Here is a 22586-nt window from a genome sequence, read left to right on the forward strand (position 1 = left end):
TCCACCAATAACAGTGAAAAGCAATTGTTTACCTGGTCCGGGGTCTACGGCGCCCTCTCCTCCGTCTTCAGTAGTTGGTGGTTTTGGACCACCTGTGTAAAGAGATTTTGAAGTGCTGACTACAACTGTCCTTACTCCTTCTCTCAAAATTAAGAACCAGGAAAGTCCATATAAGGTGCCACATGGTCTCAGGACACTGTCTTTGGACTCAGCTTTAGGAAGTTAAAATAGTTTTTAAAATGAAAAATAAATTGCTGTTGTTATTTATATTTTGATTTTTTTGATAGTCCAACTTTATTTCAACATCTGATTTTATCTGTATTTTCTCTCTAATACTATATTGGATTTGTCCATCATCCAGCTGGTGACTGAGTGCACGTGGGCAGTCAAGGATGACCATTACTGCTGCCGCCACTAGCAGTGTGGATGCAGGAGACGGGACAGAATGAAGGAGAGAAAACTCTGAGTAGGCTGGTGGAGTGAGCAAAGCCAGCAAGTGGCCCAAAGAAGAAATCACTGCCATGCCCACATTGCTGCCACCACCAAAAGAAGGAAGACTGCACTTCAAAACTGCAGGCTTTCTTTTGTGGGTCAATATGGCAGGGGGTGGGGATGAAGGAGAAAAACAATATGGCAGGCGGCCCCAGCAGGAACAATGAGTGAGTCACTGGCCCGCGCAGGTGGAGCAGGTGGTGAAAGGGCGAAATCACTAACCAATATCATGGGTTGCTACTGGAGGAGGAGGAGTGAGGTCCACCAGATGCAGTGATCCCCTCTCCTCACTCCTCCCCCTTCTTGGTAAGTGGCTGTGACCCAAGAAGTCAGGGAAACAACAGAGCCCCATCCATGCTGCCACCAAGAGGTTTCATTATGAAATCATATATATCCTATTAGCATACATGGAGTAAGATTATCCTGACTTAAATCTGAGATATTAAAGTCACATTTTCTCACTCACCTGGGGTAAGAGTTGTGTTTCCGGGTTTGATGGTGGGGGCAGCTGGTGGGGCAGTTGGTGTGGTAGCTGGCAGAAAAGAGAGCAAAGAAATAAGGATTCTGCAACACAATAGCTCTGACATTTATTTATGAATTTATACCTTGTGCTTCCTCCCAAGGAACCCATTTAAGTGTAGTAAGATACTTACCCTTAACACATTCTGGAGCAGGAGGTTGCCAGGCATTGTCAGCCCCACATTTACTACTGCTACTCCCCACCAGAGTGTATGCAGGATCACATACAAACTTTACACAACTGTTATACTGTATGTGTTCACGGGCTGGACCAGAGTCACTCTTCCATTTTTTATTTCAGTTCTAAACAAAGCCAAGGGATGCGGGTGGCGCTTTGGTCTAAACCACTGAGCCTCTTGGGCTTGCTGATCAGAAGTTTGGCAGTTCGAATCCCCGCAACGGGGTAAGCTCCCGTTGTTCGGTCCTTGCTCCTGCCAACCTAACAGTTTGAAAGCACGCCCAAAGGTGCAAGTAGATAAATAGGTACCGCTCCGGCAGGAAGGTAAATTGTGTTTCCATGCGCTGCTCTGGTTTCGGTGTTCCGTTGCACCAGAAGCGGCTTAGTCATGCTAGCCACATGACCCGGAAAAACTGTCTGTGGACAAACACCAGCTCGCTCAGCCTGTAAAGTAAGATGAGCGCCGCAACCCCAGAGTCATCTGCAACTGGACTTAACTGTCAGGGGTCCTTTACCTTTATAAACAAAGACAAGTAGGTACAAAAGGTGACCTACAACTCACCCCTTCTTACAGCCTAGAGTTATTTCATCACCTAGCTGCAAGTCTTTTGATTTTATGATTCTGCCATTCTCTAAACTTATTGTAGGACATCGCCTTCCTAACAGGAAAATCAGAACAAGCATTAGCACATGCAGCCTTCATACTTTAAAAGGAAAAGAATCGGACACCAAGGCCATTTCCGGCCTTGTTTGAGCATTCATCCTGATTTGTTTGGGGAGAGGCTATACGACACAGTATCAAAGATAATTTCCTATCATGTTCTTTACTGCAAAATGTCCAGGTTGTTTTGTTTTAATCATATGTGGTGTAAAATATATAAAATTTACATACATATATAAAAAGATTTACTTTGGAGAGATTTAGCCAAGGCAGTACAAAACATAAGGGGGGAAACTATAAGATAAAAGAGTGCATAGGAAACAGCTGCCTACCATTACATGTAATTCTATTTTTTAAAAAATAATATTTATTAAATTTTCCATTTTAACAATCCAATAAAAACCACATTAAAACATTCCAAATTATAATACAATAAAAAAACCCCCAAATATTCAATGCCAAATTATATCTTTTGGGTGGCTTCCCATGCTCTGAAGTTCAGGGGGTGATAATCTAATCTCATACTGCATTTCTTAATTAGTCCAAATAGTCCAAATAAAACATTGCCAATGTTGATCCTTCTTTTTTTTTTAACAGCCTCCAAATTAGTTTAGCAAGTGGATTAGTCTATTGTAGTTCTGTGTGAATTCTTTATTTTCCTGTTGTAATCCAAAGTCCTCAGCTACTCACTTTCGGTTTCTTCACACAACAGCAAATCTCAGCGCATCACATCCAAGACAAAGGGAGGTCTAGCCTTCCACCATTAACACCGGTCAGATATCCGAAATTCCCTTCTGTGATCTCGTTCCAGCTGCTAACAAGCTGATGCATCAGAGAAACCCCACAACTCCCATCAATAATTCTTTTTATCATTCCATTGAGGATTGTTGCCAGAATCAAAGTCAAAATTTCACACAGTCAATTTTGTAGTTAAACCGTAACAATGGCAATAACAAGATATTCTTTCAATCCCGCTTGCATTTCAAACATCAGTCTTTCAGGGGAGATTTGCAGAATAAACAGCAAATGTAAAGTATATAAAAAGAAGGTAATGGAGGCTCATCACCCCTAGTATCTGAATTAGTTTAGCAAGTGGGTTAGTCCATTGTGCTTCTGTGTGGAATATTTTTAAGTTTCTTCTCTTTATTTTCCTGTTGTAATCCAAAATCCTCAACGAAGCAACTTTCAATTTCTGCACACAAAGGCAAATCTCAGTGCGTCACATCCAAGACAAAGGGAGATCTAGCCTTCCACCATTAGCGCGGAAAAGATAAAAAATAATAATAATGACATTTTGTTTGAGAATAGTATGCTTCATAGGACATCCATGATGGTTACATTACTCTTCTTTGAGCTGTGTTAGAAACCCAGAAGTGATGAAGAACAAAACTGCATCTCTATCCTTGATTATCATTTTTTTAATCACACTTTGCAAAAAACAAAAACAAAACAACAGCTTTTCTTTAAGGTATAATTGGTGGAGAAGTACCTACTGAACAGAAAAAAAACTATTTATGTATGCTACCACAGCTGCCCAAAATATCTATGCCCAAAAATGGAAGGAAGGAACATATGGATGGAACTATCACACAATATTATTATTTGTGATATAACCAGTTCAAAACTGTCTGAATAACTGTATAAATTTTGAATAAATGTGAGCTCTGTGCAAAGGATGCAAGGAGGGAACAGGTCCAATTAATGGTGGCTATCTTAAATAAACGGGACTTAAAATAGCAGAGTAAGTTAGAGAGCATTCCCAGAAAGATGACATTGCAGAACAGCTTTCCTTGGAAGAATACCATTTTTAAGGACAGTTGTACCCATTTGCTTAAATGCACCAGAGTAAGGCTGGAAGGTGATCCAACATCCCATGTTATCAAGAGGCAGACCCAAAGTACAATAATCATAGGAACAGGCAATTTTGGGGCAAAAACCTTGGAAAACGAAGGAGCACTGGTCAGTTCTATCCATTCCTCTGTGTAAGCAGACTGGCCATCTAGTTAGAGCAACTACTTTTTATAACTATATCCCCGCAGAGCCTGTTTTGAATGTGTTGTATTCTTGAGGGATCTTGAGTAGACGAAACTACGTAATGTATAATTTTGCAGATTCATATGAAGTCCATGTTTTCTTCCTCCAATTCTGGGTTGCATTCATGACAAATCCCCAACAAATATCCTAGCTCATTTGAAACCTTGCTGGTGACCTTTTGGTTGGCCCTAACAAATGTATATTTTGCCATATTACGGCCTTCAGCTTTTCAAGAATTAAAGTATAATCCTCATATCTGAAGATAGGTGGTATATACAACAACCACATTTACCCTCAGTGCTGCACACTTTACTCTTTTAGGAAGTTTTGAAGGCAACAAGAAAAGGACACCCTTAACTTTTAGTGAATTTTGATGCCCTAAATTTACATGTTTTGAAGTAACTAGCCTCTCAGTCCATACACAGAAAGTGGCTTTCTTGCGCTTAAGCTCTCCAAAACAACACAAGAGGCCGGCAGCTCATCTGATACATAATGCTAGCAGCCGCCAAATTTGACCCGCCAGCTGTTTTGGGACTACCATTCCCATCATCCCTGACCAATGGTCCAGTTAGCTAGGATTGATGGGAGTTGTAGTCCCAAAAGAGTTGGAGGGCCAAGTTTGGCCATCACTGCCCTACACTGAGTGGTGGGAGGAGTTGGACTTCTCCCCATCCCTGAGAAAGCCTTGCTTAGCCCTCAGACAACATTTAAGGTGCCAGATTTTCCATCTTTTAGGCAAGGCAAGGCATGACCGAAAGGAATTCCTACCTCACACCCCGCCTCACCTCGAACTCTGGCCAACGAGAGAAACAGCAGCAGGAGCAGCAGCGGCGACGGCGACAAAGAAGGCCCGCCAAAGGAGCAGCTGAGAGGGGCCATCGCAGCAGCACAAAAAGGAGAACCCTTTGGGGCAAGTCAGAAAAAACAGAAAGCACCACAACGGAAAGGCAACGCGACGTGGCGGGCGCGGGAAGCAACTCGAGGGGAAGGGAGCGGCGACGCTTTTTTCAGACAAGGGGCGTGAGCACTAGTGGTTTGAGCTCAGGAGCTCCAGGAGGAGTGTGAAGAGAGGGAGCCGTCTCCGCCGTTATCGGTGCCCGGCCTTAACGTCCCAGAGCCGCGCGCATGCCGGTTGGAGGTGGCGGCAAGGGCGCGCGCTCAGGATTGGCGGGTGGGAAACGTGGGGAGAAGAGCCGCGTGGTGCCTGGTCTGCTCTCTGCACCGCCAAGGGGGAGAGATCGCGGGATCTGCGCATGGCAAGACCCCTTTCGGCCACTTTGATGTGGAAAGTTACAGATAGGTAGCCGTGTTGGTCTGCCATAGTCAAAACAAAAAAAATTCCTTCCAGTAGCACCTTAAAGACCAACTAAGTCAGTTCTTGGTATGAGCTTTCGTGTGCATCTGAAGAAGTGTGCATGCACACGAAAGCTCATACCAAGAACTGACTTAGTTGGTCTTTAAGGTGCTACTGGAAGGAATTTTTTTTGTTTCGATGTGGAAAGTAGAGCAATACGTTTGGCTCCAGCTGAGCTGCAGCAACTGCCGAAAGGAGCCATCCAACCATCCTTGGGACTGTATTCTGAATTTGTGTAGGGTTACAAAAGGCCTTTTCTTCTCCCAAAGAGATAATAATAATAATAATAATAATAATAATAATAATAATAATAATAATAAAAAATTATTTATATCCCGCCCTCCCCAGCCGAAGCCGGGCTCAGATCTTACATGGCAGCGGGAGAGTTAGAATCAGAGAATTAATCATCCTAGATGGGCTACCTACCCAGGTTCCTTCTACAACACGTGGAGAAACTGCTTTATTGATCACTGGACCACTATTAGTCTTGTCCACTCAATCTGCCAGAGCCTGTCTTCCGATGCAGGGCAAGTCCCTAACCACCTGGTTTCGCCAGCTAGCTGAAGCCATTTCCTGGTGTGTAGATGTCATATGCTGATAGCTTCTAGGAACCACAGATGAAAGCTGAGTGCAGAGTGGGAAGGTAGACAAATATCCCAGAAGGTGCACAACATGCCCCCCACCACAGGTACACGTGGTAGCTCTCACATTTCCAATGATCCTTTGTATGTCTCTAGGCTGTACAAATTGAAATGTATCCAGTTTCAGCGAGTCTGAACTCCGCAAAGTAGTGATCCAACCATGACAATGGAGCTATAGAATGTTCCTGCACTCTAAGACCACCACCATCCAATTCTGCACAGAATACCAAGTCCAGAGTGCGCCCAGATGCATGAGTAGGGCCAGAAATTACTTGGGACAGAGTCGGGCTTCTGACAGAGGTATCTATGCATGAATGAAAGTTCCCTAGCACACCTTTGGGGGACTCCAGCACCAACCCCAAGACTCCTTGGCTAACTGAGGGAGACTGTGAGCCCCAGGGTACAGCAGCAGAATCCCTGTTTTGTCCCAGCCACCCATCTTCAGATGCATACAATTAAACCCAACAAACTGGGATAAAGGGCACCTGGTCAGGGGAGATGCAATCATGACAGACCGTTACAGCTCTGCTTCCCCACTGCACTGATTTTGCCTCCTCCTGTACAGATAATTCTAGTGGCCAAAGCTGAGAGGTTACTTACCTGCCAGTTCATCCAACCAGGTCTCTGTAACACAAGGCAGGCCAGTATGCTCATCCCAGATCAACTCCTCGATGGCTGTTTTGCCATTCACCGACCTAGCATTGATCAGCAGCAACACTTGAGATACTAGGGCCCACCTGAGATACCGAGAACACTCACTTCTGTTCAAGGCACCATGCATGAGGCTTTGCATAAGAAAAAAGAGTGCACAAAATGCTTGGCTAGGTGCTGTAAAGGAGAAGTTAAATACCCGCCCACAAACATCTATAGTGGTACCTCGGGTTAAGAACTTAATTCGTTCTGGAGGTCCATTTTTAACCTGAAACTACCATATTTTAACCTGAGTTACCATATTAGCTAATGGGGCCTCCTGCTGCCACCGCACAATTTCTGTTCTCATCCTGAAGCAAAGTTCTTAACCTGAGGTACGAATTATGGGTTAGCGGAGTCTGTAACCTGAAGTGTCTGTAACCTGAGGTATCACTGTATCTTCACTGCATTGTGTATCTATGCATAGCCAGAAAGCGATTTGAAACAGCTATGTAGCATTAGCTATATCAACTCAAGCTGTACTGCATAATCACATTGGGAGTAGAAAAGCTAGTGATAATACCTAATGTCTTTTATTCAACATTTCAATTTATTTGCACGCATTCTAAGATAAACAACTTTTCTTCTCTATACATATTTAATCAATTTAAATAAATAAAGATGCACAATTAGATTTTAAAAAACAGTGTATAACAAACAAAATACCTTCACGAATATAGCAAGCTTTAATTTAGCTATCTGAAGCACTGCACTTTTAACTCTAATTGATTTTAATGGGAGAGTTATTTTACTTAACTTGTTCCCATTGAAATTAAGGTGTTGTAAAAGTGTTCCTGGATTTTTCGGTTAAGGATGCAGAGCTTTTGTTTGCCTATGACCATATATATATATATATATATATATGTGTGTGTGTGTGTGTGTGTGTGTATTAGGCGTGCGCGCGCGCACACACACACACACACACACACACACACACAGAGGCACATATCATATTAGGCACATATTACTGTTGTTTACATTTTTGAAAATTCTGTAAGGAAATCAAGGCAGCTTTTAGAATTATGCATGAGGAAGTCTTGAGGAAGTCAAAAGTTTGGTAAATTTTAACAACTACACTTGCCCCCTCCGTTTCATGAGATGAACAAGATTCTAGGAAACAAATGGTAACATTTCACATTTCCTACACAGAACCCATGACATCTTTACAAGGTTTGAAGAAATAATAATGCACCTTGCCAGGGTAGATACACAATCAGTTCTGCTTGGCTCTGTATTTGATTAAGGCACTTAAAGAGACATTCTTCGAGGAAAGCTGGAACCCAGTTCTATGCAAAACTAAGAGCAAATGATGAGAGTTGTGTTGGGGTCCAGTACTGCTTCATGCTTCAAGTAGCTGGATGGCCAGTTCTTAATGAAAAAGGCTTTGACTTTTCACATAGTCCTTCCCTTAATTCTCATTTCCTGTTATAAAAATTAGAACTGTTAGGATCAACTGGAAGGGTGCTGGATTACAGGTTTACTGAAGAAACCTTGTTCAATTGAGAACCTTTGGCTTCCAATCCAGATTTTGATACCGACTTGTCAAATTGAGCAGGACTAGAAGGAGCTTCAGGTACTCTGTAAAAATAAAATAAAATATTTAAAATTAATACCTATGTTCCAAACATTGTATTATTTTGTTTTGTTTTCCTGTCGGGAAGGAAAAAAGCAACACACAAATACATCAGCATTCCACTTCATGTTATTCAAATTTTAAAAGTATTGTAAGTAACTTTCACACTGAAACAGTAGCCATGCTGTTGCTTCTTGGGCAGGAAAATAAATTTCAGAAGTTTCAGAAGTAATGCACTGATTGTTGGCAACTGCAGGATATTAGAAGTAAAGCAGATGACGTGAATTAGGATTATATAAGCAAAACAGATATAAGAGTGGGAGACTAACACACTAACTATAGAAAATAGTAACTACTAACAGATTCCTCTTAGATGAGCCTGCCATTTCCTCTACTGGGATTGTTATTGCCTCTGCATAAAACAGAACTCTTGCCTTTGACAAAATGATCAGCATGCTTTGGTATCAAATCTGAATCCCACAGAAGACTTAAAAGACATGTAACCTACCTGGGACAGAAATTATTGCACTGGCTATTCATAATGAGTAAATAATTTCTGTATTAATCTATGGAAACAGCTTAATTAGCACTCACAAAGCGATGGGAAGATATATGCATCATATCTAAACAGTAAAATCATGCATACAATGCTACAACAAAAATGGAAAGCCCTGGATACAAATAAAGAAAGAAAAGCCATGTAAGAGAAATGTGCAGAATAAGTTATTGCTGCAAATTGTTGGTTTAGAATGATTATAGCACTGGCCTAGATTCTTCTAGGGGGAAAATCAAAACTAAACATTACTGCCTTTAGACAGAACTATTCAACAAATCCATTTTCTTGCTATCAGTAGCGGAGAAAAGTGGGTACAGCCCACCCCTGGTGTCATCCCTGAGGGGGGTGACATCGCCATGGGTAGCACCCCCATGAGACGCGCACCGCTGCCAGCGTACCCCCCTGGGACGCTCCCTGCTGCAGGCGCACCTCCGCCGTCCACTCCGGGTCCTGGAGCAGCTAGCTCCGCCTCTGCTTACTATTTCTGAAAGTAATAACCACAAACTGCAAGTACCCTTGGTGGCCCCAGTATAATACAGAATGTTTTATAACTATTTAATAGCAGATTTCAAGATTTTCAGGGCCAGAATAGTCATTGTGAAGTCAGCATTAGGATGGACAGCTGATGTAAATGGAGACAGACCATTTCTGTCACATCAGAACACCAAATGGGATAAAATACTGACTACCCATTCTAGAAAAATTACTGTGCTTTTATTCTGTGGTAGCAGATTAGTGCAACTGTTCAACAAAAAATGTGCAAGCCCTTTCTGAACACTAAGTACATGTATGCGGAAAGTGTGAGCAAAGTAGAAGGCAAAGTGAAGTCAAGAAGCATATGGTAGCTCACTCAGCAACCAAGAAGGCAACAGAGAATCAGGGACAGCTGCTCTTGGGCTGGCTCACCTAGTTTTCATGGACGATCTGTATTTCCAAAATGCAACAATTAGACAAGGCACAACTAAAATAGCCAGGATCAATCCTTGAAGGGAAAAAAGAAATAAATCCAGTGATATGCCGTAGTACCAATTAATAAGACAAAGTAATTATTTTTGTGTTGAGGAAAAGCAATAGTCACGAGACAAGTTGTTGAGAGCCAGTGTGGTGTAGTGGTTAAGAGCGATAGACACATAATCTGGGGAACCGGGTTCGCGTCTCCGCTCGTCCACATGCAGCTGCTGGGTGACCTTGGGCCAGTCACACTTTTTTGAAGTCTCAGCCCCACTCACCTCACAGAGTGTTTGTTGTGGGGGAGGAAGGGAAAGGAGAATGTTAGCCGCTTTGAGACTCCTTAAAGGCGGGATATCAAATCCAAACTCCTCCTCCTCCTCCTCCTCTTCTTCTTCTTCTTCTTCTTCTTCTTCTTCTTCTTCTTCTTACCTTGTACTGCTCAATGGACATTAAAGCCACTCGGGTGGATGAGTTACTTGGCACATATATACCTTCAGCAGCGAGTCCACTGTACATCTGCAGTTACCCCCTTTTGGCGCAGATGTGCCGTTGTCCTCAGAGATTGATTGCAGCAACGAGTTCTTCCTGCCCCTAACAGGTGTCTGCAGACTTAGTGGCCCTAATGACAGTCAAAGAGCAACTCTCCAACCCAAGCAGTGTGTGAAGCTGAAACAGAGTCACCAGGTTGCCCCCAAGATTGAGGGGGCCCAGCATGTGTGTGATGTCACACGTATTGCGTGTCATGCATGTGCAGCGGAGGAGACCAAGCATTCTGAAGGAGCTGCCCATTAGCCCTGCGATGTGTCTCTCACACACAGCCACCTCAACACTAGGCCCCCTAGAGTTGGCATGCCTGAGCTCAAGACACCCTTACTCCTGAGGATTTTTGAAAAGCCCCAGTCACACCCAGATGCAAGAACATTAGAAGTCACAGCATGGGGGAAGTCTGGGCTGAATTTAGAGACAGCTATGTACATTACAGGAGCAAAGACAGTGGAGGAAGCAGAGCTGGCCTCACCAAAGAAATAAATAAACAGCAGATCTTGGAGAAAAGTTTTCACTCTAAGCATATTTGAAAAAGAATCAACATCTTCTCCAAGTAGGAGTCTTCAACATTTAAACCAAAACTGGAGTAAAAGGTAAAGGAAACACACATTACTACAAGGCATGAAAGTACAATAGCAGCGAAGTAACTTGCTCTGTAATTACTTACCGATAATAATTGTTGCGGTGTTGTCATATTCTAGAAAAGAAGTAAATAAAAACTGTGAGCTAAAATTTGAAGCAATGTAATTGTGGCAGATCGTAGTGTGCTCTCTCTCTTTCTATGCCTGTATGCATTTGTGTGTGTCACACACTGAATAAAATATAGTACAACTAATAACTGGAAATAATCTACTCCAGTACTCAATGGAAGACTGAATATAGAGGTATTTCGCTGGAACCAAGAAATGGGTTTCCCACTTTAAAAAAATTCACACACATTCTAATTACTTATTTAAGCCTCTTCGCTTCCAAAGATCCCAAAGCAGTTTATAGAATAAAATTCAATACTAAAATGTTAAACATGTTAAACATTTTTGTAGGTATTAAAATATAAACAAACTAAAATAAAATCAGCAGCAAACAATAAACAATGTCAGAGATATATATAGAATTTAAGTAGAATAATATTTAGTCAGAAAGGTCTGAGCATACAAATGTATTTTTAAGTGTCTTACACCCATAAAACAAATACAAAATGTATCACAAATCTGTAGACAAAGTTAATATAGCAACACAGCTGAATCACCTTCCAAGAAAAGGCTGAGTGAATAGGCAAGCTTTAAGCAGCTGCCTAAATGACAAGACGGCTGCCTGATGTTCACTTGAAGCGCAATCCAAAGGGCAGGTGCTGCCACACTAAAGCCCCTGGTCTTATTAGACATAAGATGAACCTCAGCAGAACATGGCACTACTGAGAGTGTATCTCCTGAGGGTCAAAGTGTCCAGGCAGCAGTATACAAGGTAAGGTGTTCCCTGGTTCCAAGTTGTTCAGGGCTGTACATGCCAATAACAAGACAGAAAAATAAGCCTTTGTAGCTTTCACTGCCATACACTCCAACATGTGTCTGGTTAACTTCATATGGAGCCTTACATCTCCTGCACTCTAGTTGTCATCCAGCCTGCTTCACTGCTGCAAGTACCGCAGAAAACCAGGCAGCAAAGTGGGCTCAACAGTGCCAGAGAAGGCATACAGGGGCAATTATGTTGAAAGCCCGCTGTATCTCCCTATTCCAATGTGAGATTAAGGTCTCAGGAGGACTGTTGGCTGCCTACTACAAAATACCCCAGAAGAACCCATCAAATTCCATTAAGTCTCAGGGGGGCGGATCAGATTAATGAGTCCTCCCCAATGCAGAGGAAGGATAGTCACAAGACAGATAAATACATAAGAATGAATATTTATATATGGAAGGTCCCAGGTTCACTGCCCAGCATCTCCAGGTAGCGCCCAGGATGTCCGCTGTCTGAAAACCTGGAGACTTGCTACCAGTTTGAGTTGACAATACTTAGCAAGCTACCAACTGTTTGGGTGGAAGGCAACTTCCCATTCTCAGCTCAAAACCATTTCCTGTTTTTAAAAAGCTGCCACACTCATTAGAAGTTTTATACTGAATCTAAAAACAAGCTTATAAATTTGCTGTCACTACCACCTTTCCGCTGTACCTATATCGTCTGGAGGAAGCGTTGTCTGTGGACCTGGTCCTATAAAAAAAGAGGGGAGTTGTCAGTAGTTTGTTTGTAGGTCCTATACAAAAGAGGGGGAGGGATTGTTATTTTTATATTTATTTATATCATACCTTTTTCCCAGACAGGGAGTCAAGGCAGCTTATAGATAAAATGGTAACAGCTTTAAAAAGTAATGTAAAAACAATTAAATTATCTCTCTGTGTGTGTGTGTGTGTTTGTTTGTGTGTGTATGAGAGAGTGAGAGACCTATTAAAAATACAGATAATTACAATAACAAACACCACAGCACCAGCCCCCCCCCCCCCAGTTCTTGACAAGGGTCCATTTCCTCCACTCTGGTTCTATCCATAAGCTTACTCCTTGGTCACTCTCCACTTATTGAAATACATCAACTCATAACAGTGAAAAGCAATTGTTTACCGTTTTCTGGGTTTAGGTCATCGTCTCCTCCTCCTCCTCCATCATCTACTCCTCCTCCTCCATCTCCTCCTTCATCTCCTCCTCCTCCTTCATCTCCTCCTCCTCCTCCTCCTCCTCCTCCTCCTCCTCCTCCTCCTCCACCACCACCACCACCACCTCCAGTGGTTGAACCAGCTGTGTAAAGAGATTTATATCAACTTTCAAGTTGCTGATTGCTCTGCATTTATGTGTTCTTTCAAAATTAGGAGTCAGAAAGGTCCGTATAGGGTGCCATATGGTCTCAGGACACCAGGTCCTCTATGGTCTCAGTCTCTGGAATCAGCTTTAGAAAGTTAAAATAGTTTTTTAAAATAATAATAATAATAATAATAATAATAATAATAATCTGATGTTACTTATATTTTGAATTTTTTATAGGCCAACTTTTCTTCAACATCTCATTTTATCTGCATTTTTCCTCTAGTACTTGTCCATCATTGGGCAGGTAACAGAGTGCATGTGGGCAGTCAAGGATTACCATTACTGATGCTACCACTGATGCGGAAGACAGGACTGCGGAATGTCTGAGTAGGCTGGTGAAGTGAGTAAAGCAAGCAAGTGGCCCAGGAAGAAGTCACTGCCATGCCCACATTGCTGCCACCACCAAAAGAAGGAAGATTGCACTTCAAAACTTGGGCTTTCTTTTGTGGGTCAATATGGCAGGGGGTGGGGATGAAGGAGAATACTCCTTCTGCCCCTTGGTCTTCCTGCCCCAGCAGGAACAACGAGTGAGTCACTGGCCCAGACAGGTGAAGCAGGTGGTGAAAGGGCGAAATCACTAACCAATATCATGGATTGTTACTGGATGAGGAGGTGTGAGGTCCACCAGATGCAGTGATCCCCTCTCCTCACTCCTCCGCCATCTTGGTAAGTGGCTGTGACCCAAGAAGTCAGGGAAACAACAGAGCCCCATCCATGCTGCCACCAAGAGGTTTCATTATGAAATCTTATATATCCTATTAGCATACATGGAGTAAGATAATCCTGACTTTAATATCTCATATTTAAGTCACATTTTTCTAACTCACGTCTGCTAGAAGTTGTTTTTTTGGTACTTCCACTTGGACGGATGGTGGCAACAGTGGTGGTGGATTCTAGCAGAAAAGAGAGGGGGCAAAGAAATAAGGATGATCTGCTTTAAAGTGCAACACAATAGCTCTGACATTTATTTATTGGATTAGATTTTATTACAGTCAAAGACCAGCTCCCGTAACATAACACAATAAAAACAGCGTTCATAAAGATAAAATATACAATCGGAGCAGATTGCAGCAATAACTCATATGAGTTAAAATTGAGATATATACATACACCCATACAACTGAGATTTGGGCTATCATAAAAAAATTGACCTAAAGGGCAACTTCAGCATTTCCCTAGTGAGCTATTTTATTCTAGAGGATGATCTGTGCCTACAAATCTGGGCACAGAATCTGGCTACCAGCCAGGTTGTCTTGTGATCTTTGCCTAAGAGGAGAGAATTAAGTTTAGACTTGTCTGCATGATCGGCGAGCCTCTTCAGCAATGGATCAATGGTGTCTCTACATATCTCAACATAAAAAGGACATCTAAAAAAATATATGTTCAGGGCTTATTTCCCCTAATGGGCAGGCACAAAGTCTCTGTGCGTACAGTATTCTTCTATAGAAGCCTTCCAGAACTGGTGAGGGCAAGACCGAGCTTCTAGCAAGAGTAAAAGCCCTTCTTGCGTTTCTGGATGTGAGGAAATAGAGATATGTTGCTGGAGCGGCTACGTATCTCCCGTTTTCTATGGATATTTATTTATTGAATTTATACCCTGTGATTCCTCCCAAGGAACCCATTTAAGTGTAGGAAGATACTTACGCCTAACACATGTTGGAATAGGAGGTTGCCAGGCATTGTTAGCCCCACATATACTACTGTCATTCCCCACCATAGTATATCCTCGATTACATACAGATATTATACGATCTCCATAGGTGTATGCAGGCTTATACGCTGTTGTTATTCTTCCATTTTTTATGTCAGGTCTACGGCATACGACCACTGAAAAGAACAGCATTTAGAAATATACTTGTTATTTAAACTATGGCTTGCTAAAGCTTGCACAAGGACTTAACTATTGCCAATAAACTACAGTATGATGTTAGCATATAAAATTTAAATTGTGGATTTGCATTACAGGTGCACCCAGCACCCTTTTCTTAACCGTGGCTTGTTTAGCCATCCCACCTCAGACAGTCGCCAAACTGCAATGATAGGAAGGAAGAGCGCCCGGAAAACAAAACAAAGGTTTGCTTATTTGTCTGTGGAAAAATTTGAATTTTACTTGTGGTTTGTTGTATCATGGGCTAGTGTTCTATGCAAACCAGACCAATGTTCCACCAAAGAAGCAGCAGGGACTTTAAACTTGTAAACCTCCCAACTCTGGCAAGAAGGGAATATAATTAGCCATGCCGGTGATAGATTTTTTTTTCTTTAGCCACTTGTTATAATTGCAGTGGTACCTTGGTTCTCAAACACCTTGGCACACAAACACCTTGGTTCTCAAACGCCGAAAACCCGGAAGTGTTCTGGTTGTCGAACGTTTTTTGGAAGCCAAACGTCCGATGTGGCTGTCAGCTATTGTTTTCAGGGCCCCTGTACTAATCAGAAGCTGCGCCTTGGTTTTCGAACATTTTGGAAGTCAAATGGACTTCCAAAACGGATTAAATTAGGCGCTTTTGTTTTTGCTATTTATTTTGTGTTTTTGTTGTGGCTTTTTCAGTTAATTTGTTTTTCTGATTGTGTGGAACCCAGTTTAGCTACTGATTGATTGTGTGACTATGGAAATGGATAACCCCTCCCCCCCCATCCAAACAATGACTATCATCAGTGCATTTTTTAATCATCTACAATACAGTGGTACCTCAGGTTAAGTACTTAATTCGTTCCGGAGGTCCGTACTTAACTTGAAACTGTTCTTAACCTGAAGCACCACTTTAGCTAATGGGGCCTCCCGCTTCCGCCGGAGCATGATTTCTGTTCTCATCCTGAAGCAAAGGTCTTAACCTGAAGCACTATTTCTGGGTTAGCGGAGTCTGTAACCTGAAGCGTATATAACCTGAAGCGTATGTAACCCAAGGTACCACTGTACTGCCTTATTTATTTTATAGTCCAGTACGTTGATTATTGCTTTCATTTTATGGATCAATGGTTTCGTTAGATAGTAAAATTCATGTTAAATTGCTGTTTTAGGGGTTGTTTTTAAAAGTCTGGAACGGATTAATCCATTTTGCATTACTTTCTATGGGAAAGCGTGCCTTGGTTTTGGAACAGACTTCCAGAACGGATTAAGTTTGAGAACCAAGGTACCACTGTATGTTTATTTTGCATTTATTCTCTATGTAAAAGCTATGTATCAATGAATGGTTCAATTCCTGTATTCCTGATACCTTATGTGAACCTCTGAACTACAAATTTCCTATATATTTCTCTCTCAAAAATTGTTTGCATAGTTTATCAGCACAAATGTTTAGGATGTTTAGAATATAGGCTGCTCTTACCTTGAGTCTTCCAAAACATGGGAAGCTACAGGAATTGTATGTTAAGGACATTTTAATGGTCTGGTTGTCATGGAAGATGGACGATAAGTGGATGAAATATGATTCCTGAGGCTCCAGAGTATGGGGGTACTCAAGATAATGAACGAAAGAAGATAATATAGAGGAGCAAGACCTGCGACCTCTCTTTATGTATGAGTGTTATTGGCTAATAATGTATTGTGTTTGGAAAATCTTGTAAAAGCTTTGGTAGAATGTGCCTCTGAAGCAGTTCTCCTAACTGGTGGTTCTGGTTTAGAGAGGCTTCCCTACTGCAATGGTTCCTCTAATAAACTGGGTCCTTACCAGATGCTGAGTTTGTATAGCTCTCTTGGTTGCATTTTGCTTTAAGGTGTTATTTCTTCACCTAGGCATGAACCATTAAGGGGTGGTTTGGAAATAAATTCTTAGCACACCTGTTTGGGGTTTATTTTATTTTATGGATAGGTTGACACACTTCTGGTGACTTCAGATAACTAATTAAGCTGATTAAAATATATAATTTCAATCCAACTAAATTTCTACAGGTCTATAAACTACTTCAGAGACAGGCATTTCCTGCACAGATAGCTCTTAGAATGTAGAAAGCCAAACAAATCTAAATCTATAAAGGATAACAATTACTACTTAATACTCCTCCATTTATTGCAGGAAACATTATATTTATATTGTTTTTATTCTTCCTAGCACCCTGAGCAAAACAACCTAAAGGCAATGATTAAGTCCAAATTAATTTAATCAAATACATAGCTCACAACCAAATCTAGGTTCCTTTGTTCTCAGTGGGACATAATAGTGATTATTTTAATTGGACCAGACCATAAGCTCCTCTGAAAATGACTCAGGTTAAAACAAGCAACTCATTGAGGGGGCAGTGCAGTGTGGGCATCTCCCACACTGAATCACTTGCAATCCCACTGAAAACCTCACAGGCTGAACAGCAGCAGCACAGTGCTTAGCAGACTGCAAAGTTAGCAAATTCCAAGAAGGATTTACTTTTTCCTGCCACTGTTCACAAAGGACATTAACATAGTACAGGAAAGGTACCAAACATTAGTTTCCATCACCTTTACATTCAGGTGCAGCTGGACGCCACTCTCCGTTTACACCATCTGCAGCCACTAAACATGTAATAGTAGGGCTTCCAATAAGTGAGTAATAAGCATTACAAGTGTACGTCACTGTTGTGCCATAGTCATAATGTTTATCGATTGACTCGCTGTGTTGACCATTGGCAATCTTAGGAGGGGGGAAACAGGGGATTCCTGGGGATCAAAAGCAACATTAACCGTTCAGTAGGACGACAACTGTAAAAGCATCTCTGTTAGCATTGTATTTGGACTAAAGTTATTTTCATGGAAAAGATGTTCCACTTTATGAAGTAATCTTCTCATAATTCAAGGCCTGAGCATCCATTTTAGCTGTCACCCAAACACTGAACTAAAGTGGACTTTAGGTATTAGGTGTGTAGGTATTACAAACTCCTCAAAAGCAAACTAGATCTTCTGTGAAGCAAGCTAGCCTTGAAGCTTCACAGAGGGAGCTGTCAAAGCCCCAGTGCCACCTTCAGAGCAAGGAATGCTCAGGGGCGGCGGCTGTGGCCTCAGCTTCCTTACTATTAGCCTTTATTTCCCCTCATGCATGCCTATGGAGACAGGGCTGCCTTCACAGCTGTGCACAGAAAAATAATAAAGGCTGACCCCAAAATGCAGGGTATCAAATGGGATTTAATGACAATATACATAGTCCATATACAATTTCATATCGCTGTCGAACAAATTCATACATGACATAAAACCAAAATAGATAAACCACAGGTATGTGAATGCATGAAAGGAAGTGACTAAAACTGTATATACCATAGACAGAATGGTCAGACAAGGAAAGGTTATAAACAAGGACCCTATTATACCAAGGGAAAGCAATGAGAGTATATGAATGCCCTAAGTCACTTTATCAACCATATTTGCTTGTAGGTCAAATAAATTTGCTGAATTCCATAGTTTTTTTAAATTAATAAAAAGTATTTTTAAATGATGTAATAAAGGATGAACCCCTGAAAACCACTGGGAGCGGAGAGAGAACCTCCGCATGCAGAAAACCACTTGAAACGTATGTAAAGAGGCCCACAAGAGACTGCTTTAGATGAAAAGGCACATGATGTTCCAGGAGGTTTCCAGTAATTCAGGGGGATCTGACCCAATTGCTCCCCAATCCACCCACAGGTGAAACTCATAATTCCAAGAGTATGTAAGTCCCCATAAGTTATATAGGGCAACCAATGGATGATTCAAATTCAGGCTCCTCAGAGGCCATTGTTAAGTATTAAGCACTCAGGCCAAAAGGTGAGCCCAAAAAATAGGTAAAAAATGTTGAAGCATTATGGAATCTGCTGTAGCCAAATTAATTAATTCATTTCATTTCATATTATATTTTTATCTCACCTTTCCTCCAATGAGTTCAAGGTGGTATACATGATTCTCTCCCCTGCTCCCATATGAAAAACCACAGAGATGATGACCTTCTGGTGCTCCCCAAACTAACCCCTTTCACCAGTGGCTCAGTGAGCACAATGTGGGATTAGTGCAATGCACATGTTCTATTTGCACTGCTTTACTCCCTTAGATTCTCTTGTCTTAATAAGAACAATGAAGCAAAGATGCTTCCACTAAAACTTAAATGCTAAATTAAACGGAAGAAATCGTTTCTGTTCCAAGAAACGTTGAAAAGTGGCTTAATGGACAGGATCTGTAGGGTTCCTGATTAACAATATATCCATTTGTAGGGAATGGCAATGGTTTGAATGACTGCAGCAATTCCTTATGCACACGACTTCTCATTGATCTAATACCAATTCCATCAGCTCCCATCTATGTGTGATTTTGCAAACAAATGGGTTATTTCAGAACACCAATTTCCTGCTCTGGGGAAAGCTGTAGGTGAAGTCAGCTAGTTGGCAACAACCATGACGGTGTGTATATGGTACATGATCAGAAAATATCTTGAACTCTGTATATTGGTTACACTTTTGCAATAAACAAAGTAACACAGTAACACATTGAGCTCACACTTAATAAAATCAAACTAGATCATCTTACGTTGGCAAAGTGGAAGGTCTCTATTCCAATTAACGTTGTTGTTTATAAGCCTACATTGAAGAGTATTTACGCCTACTATTCTGTACCTAAAGAGAAAGACAAATCTTGTATTTTAATGCACGCGACATAAAGTGTGCAGATAGAGCATATTTCTTATCTAGTACACTTGCTTTATTTAGACTATATCCCATTTTACAGAGTCACCACTGTGCTAAGTTGACATAAACAGAAAAAAATAAAGTCAACCACCACCAGTTCAAAAGCAGTTACAAACAACACAGCAGCAATAATATAAATAACAGTAGGATTGAAGCCAGTTCAAACAACACTGAATGAGACCTGGTAAAGCGGTCTTCACTTGCTGCTAAAACAATGTGAAAATGAGACCAGGGGAAACTTCCTGAGGAGAGGATTCTAAAGGTGGGGCAACTGAAAAAGCCCATTCTCTGGGTGCTCTCAGTCGAGGTTGAGACAAGCTAGCAATTTAATTTAATTCCAGATACAGGAATTATCTCTTTGTTAAAGAGTGCCCAGAAAAAGTGATACCAACATAAAAACGCCAGTAGCTTGGACATAGTGCCTTTGTAAGCAGCAACCTAGGCTTTCAAATTTCATCATAGTGGACTTCCTCAATTCAAGGTGAAGTACTTGAAACACAATTCAAGTATCTAATCCAGGATTGACATTCAGCTATGATGGGGAGTAGTGTGTGACCTCAAAAACAAAGGGGAGCAGTAAAGGCAGGAATTCATGATATTCCCAACAGACCTTATGTCATTAAAAATGCCATCCCACCCTACTTGAGGGTATTGCCATTAAGAAAATTACTTTCCCAAAGCGATTATAAACAAAATCCACTATTATTACACTATATTGCAGGTTGTCTGGCTGAGAGAGTGTGGATTACACAAAATATTATTGTGTCTACTTTGCTGGAGAGAAGGGATTGTAGAACACAATTGTAGATAAAATCCATGATTATCACACCATATCATAGGGGGCAGAGCTGTGGTTGAGAAAGTGTGGATCACATGAACTCTGCAAAATATTATTATGTCTATTTTGCTGGAGAGAACAGGAAGTTAGAGGGGCATATGAAAACCCTCTAATATAGTTATTCTAGCATATTTATTTTATTTTTAGAGAAATGAACAGAGAACTGTGAACTTGCTTGAAGCAGCAGTGCACTTAATTAAGGGCTGCAAGGAGTAAAAGGAGCCAGGGAAAGAACTGGGGATTTCATCAGTGAGTGGAAACACATCCAGATGCCAGCATTGAAAGACAGTTCTACACACTGAGAAATAACCAAATGAAAGACCTGAATACACATTTCTCAGAAGCCAGAGGTTGCCGTTGCTCAGTTACCAAATCAACCAGAAATGGTAGACCTGTTCTTAGGTGCTGCTTATTTGTGTTTATTAATTTATTTGGAGTATAATAACAACACAACTAGATAAGAATTAATGTCAAAAATCTAGCCTAATATTTTAACAATTAATATATGTCTGTCACGAGCCCCTCCCAGGAGTTCTAAACAAAGCAAAGTAGGTACAAGGCAACCTACAACTCACCCCTCATTACAGCCTAGAGTTATTTCATCACCTAGCCGCAAGTCTCTTGATTTTATTATTCTGCCATTCTCTAAATTTATAGTAGGACATCGCCTTCCTAACAGGAAAATCAAAACAAGCATTAGCACATGCAGCCTTGATTTCTTTAAAAATAAAATAAAAAGGGTACACTACAGACACCAAGGCCACTTCCAGATGATCTGTTTGAGCAGTCATCCTGATTTGTTTGGGGAGAGGTTATACGACATTGTATCAAAAAAATTATCTCAGTATCTCCAGTGCAATTCCCTGTCACATTCTTTACTGCAAAATGTCCATTTTTTTAAAAAAAATCAGATTTGGTGCACAAGAGAACCAAATACATGTCAACTGTGCTACCTGAATTTGTTGGTATTTAATTGAATCCCTTCTACAATATAGAGACAGTCTGAAAGTGTCCTTGGAAATACTATATTCATTAAAGGATAATTCAATATCCAGTTTTACTGGTGGTTCACAATAATGTGATCTTTAGGGATGGATGCAGCCTTAAGTGTTCTTTCTTTATTCCTTCATGAGTTGAAAGCAGTTGAGAGACCATTTCTTGCTTTATGTACACTTATTTCTTTGTTGCCTCTGGCATATAGATGTTCAAAGTTTTTGGACTGTTGCTGCTGACACTATCCAGTATCAAAAAGTTGACATCTGAGATCATTAAAAGCTTTATTTTGTTTACTATAAAGTTGTAATAGTACTCCCACACCCCTGTATTTCTGACAATAGGTAAAACAAAGGTATATTTGTTCAAATAATTTTAAGACAGTTATACTTTTAAGTACAGTAGTTTTGGAAGCATACTATTCATCTTCCATGGTGGAGAAAAATCAGGCTGGGGCAGCTTCTAGTCATTATTTAAGGTGAGAACCTCCAATACATCCTCCTCACCTACTTTTGGAGAAGAGGTGACAGTGTTGGTACCTCTCACCTTCACAATATTATAGTGTATAGTGTGACTTAAGGGTCATCAAGTCCAACACCCTAAAATGCAGGAATCTCAACTATATCATACATGACAGATGGCCATTCAACCTCTGCTTAAAAACCTCCCAGGAAGGACAGTCCATCAGCTATGTTCTGTGAGGAGAATCAGAACTTACAGGGTTAAACAGTTCTGTGTATTGTCTAGCCTACTAAGGTGTGGCTTGGCTGATGAACCGGGAGGATGGCTGCTAGGTCTCCCAGCTATGCTGTTCATTAAAGCCTCTTCAGATTAGAAAGAAGCTTGCGTATGTACTGCAATTTATTGCACCTACACAAGGCACACACCACTGCTGTGATACTCTGCTTGGAGCCAGGAAGAAGTCTGAAGGCTCAGAGGCACAGGGAAGTGTGCTAGACACCACTCTTGCCCAAGAGCTTATGGGAGCTGCCACGTCATGCCTGTGTGTGTGGGGGGGGGGGGGTGCAGCAAGACCTGCTGGAGCTCCTGCCTAAGGTTTAAGACAGCGAAGCTTCACTGGGCTGTTTTGCCCCC

General features: G+C 41.3%; 1 protein-coding gene and 3 long non-coding RNA genes across 5 annotated transcripts in view; 2 read left to right on the forward strand and 2 right to left on the reverse strand.

The window, feature by feature from the left end:
• Nucleotides 1-22586, forward strand: part of LOC310847648 — a 143730-nt gene that overhangs the window by 69818 nt on the left and 51326 nt on the right. The window lies entirely within an intron of this gene.
• The window catches only part of LOC310847617 (membrane cofactor protein-like), a 33205-nt gene that overhangs the window by 8345 nt on the left and 2274 nt on the right, over nucleotides 1-22586 (reverse strand). The window contains exons 3-13 of one of the 2 annotated variants that reach the window (XM_083745602.1): nucleotides 21074-21170; nucleotides 19503-19588; nucleotides 17472-17669; nucleotides 14687-14869; nucleotides 13870-13935; nucleotides 12944-12976; nucleotides 12803-12910; nucleotides 12359-12397; nucleotides 10863-10892; nucleotides 9605-9680; nucleotides 7090-8147 (exon numbers count right to left, since the gene is read on the reverse strand). In XM_083745602.1, coding sequence (XP_083601728.1) covers nucleotides 8039-8147; nucleotides 9605-9680; nucleotides 10863-10892; nucleotides 12359-12397; nucleotides 12803-12910; nucleotides 12944-12976; nucleotides 13870-13935; nucleotides 14687-14869; nucleotides 17472-17669; nucleotides 19503-19588; nucleotides 21074-21170 — 1025 coding nt within the window. In that variant the 3' untranslated portion in view covers nucleotides 7090-8038. Of the gene's footprint in view, nucleotides 1-7089; nucleotides 8148-9604; nucleotides 9681-10862; nucleotides 10893-12358; nucleotides 12398-12802; nucleotides 12911-12943; nucleotides 12977-13869; nucleotides 13936-14686; nucleotides 14870-17471; nucleotides 17670-19502; nucleotides 19589-21073; nucleotides 21171-22586 lie in introns of those variants that run through there. The other variant, XM_083745603.1, reaches the window with a different exon arrangement.
• Nucleotides 32-5116, reverse strand: LOC310847644. The gene is made up of 3 exons (XR_014565928.1): nucleotides 4653-5116; nucleotides 959-1024; nucleotides 32-92 (listed from the first exon to the last, which is right to left on the reverse strand). It is a non-coding gene; the product is annotated as an uncharacterized lncRNA (long non-coding RNA).
• Nucleotides 14879-22329, forward strand: LOC310847653. The gene is made up of 2 exons (XR_014565941.1): nucleotides 14879-15115; nucleotides 20646-22329. It is a non-coding gene; the product is annotated as an uncharacterized lncRNA (long non-coding RNA).

The sequence above is a fragment of the Podarcis gaigeae genome, assembly GCF_964106915.1.
Source record: "Podarcis gaigeae genome assembly, chromosome: 6".
NCBI classification, from domain to species: Eukaryota; Metazoa; Chordata; class Lepidosauria; order Squamata; family Lacertidae; genus Podarcis; species Podarcis gaigeae.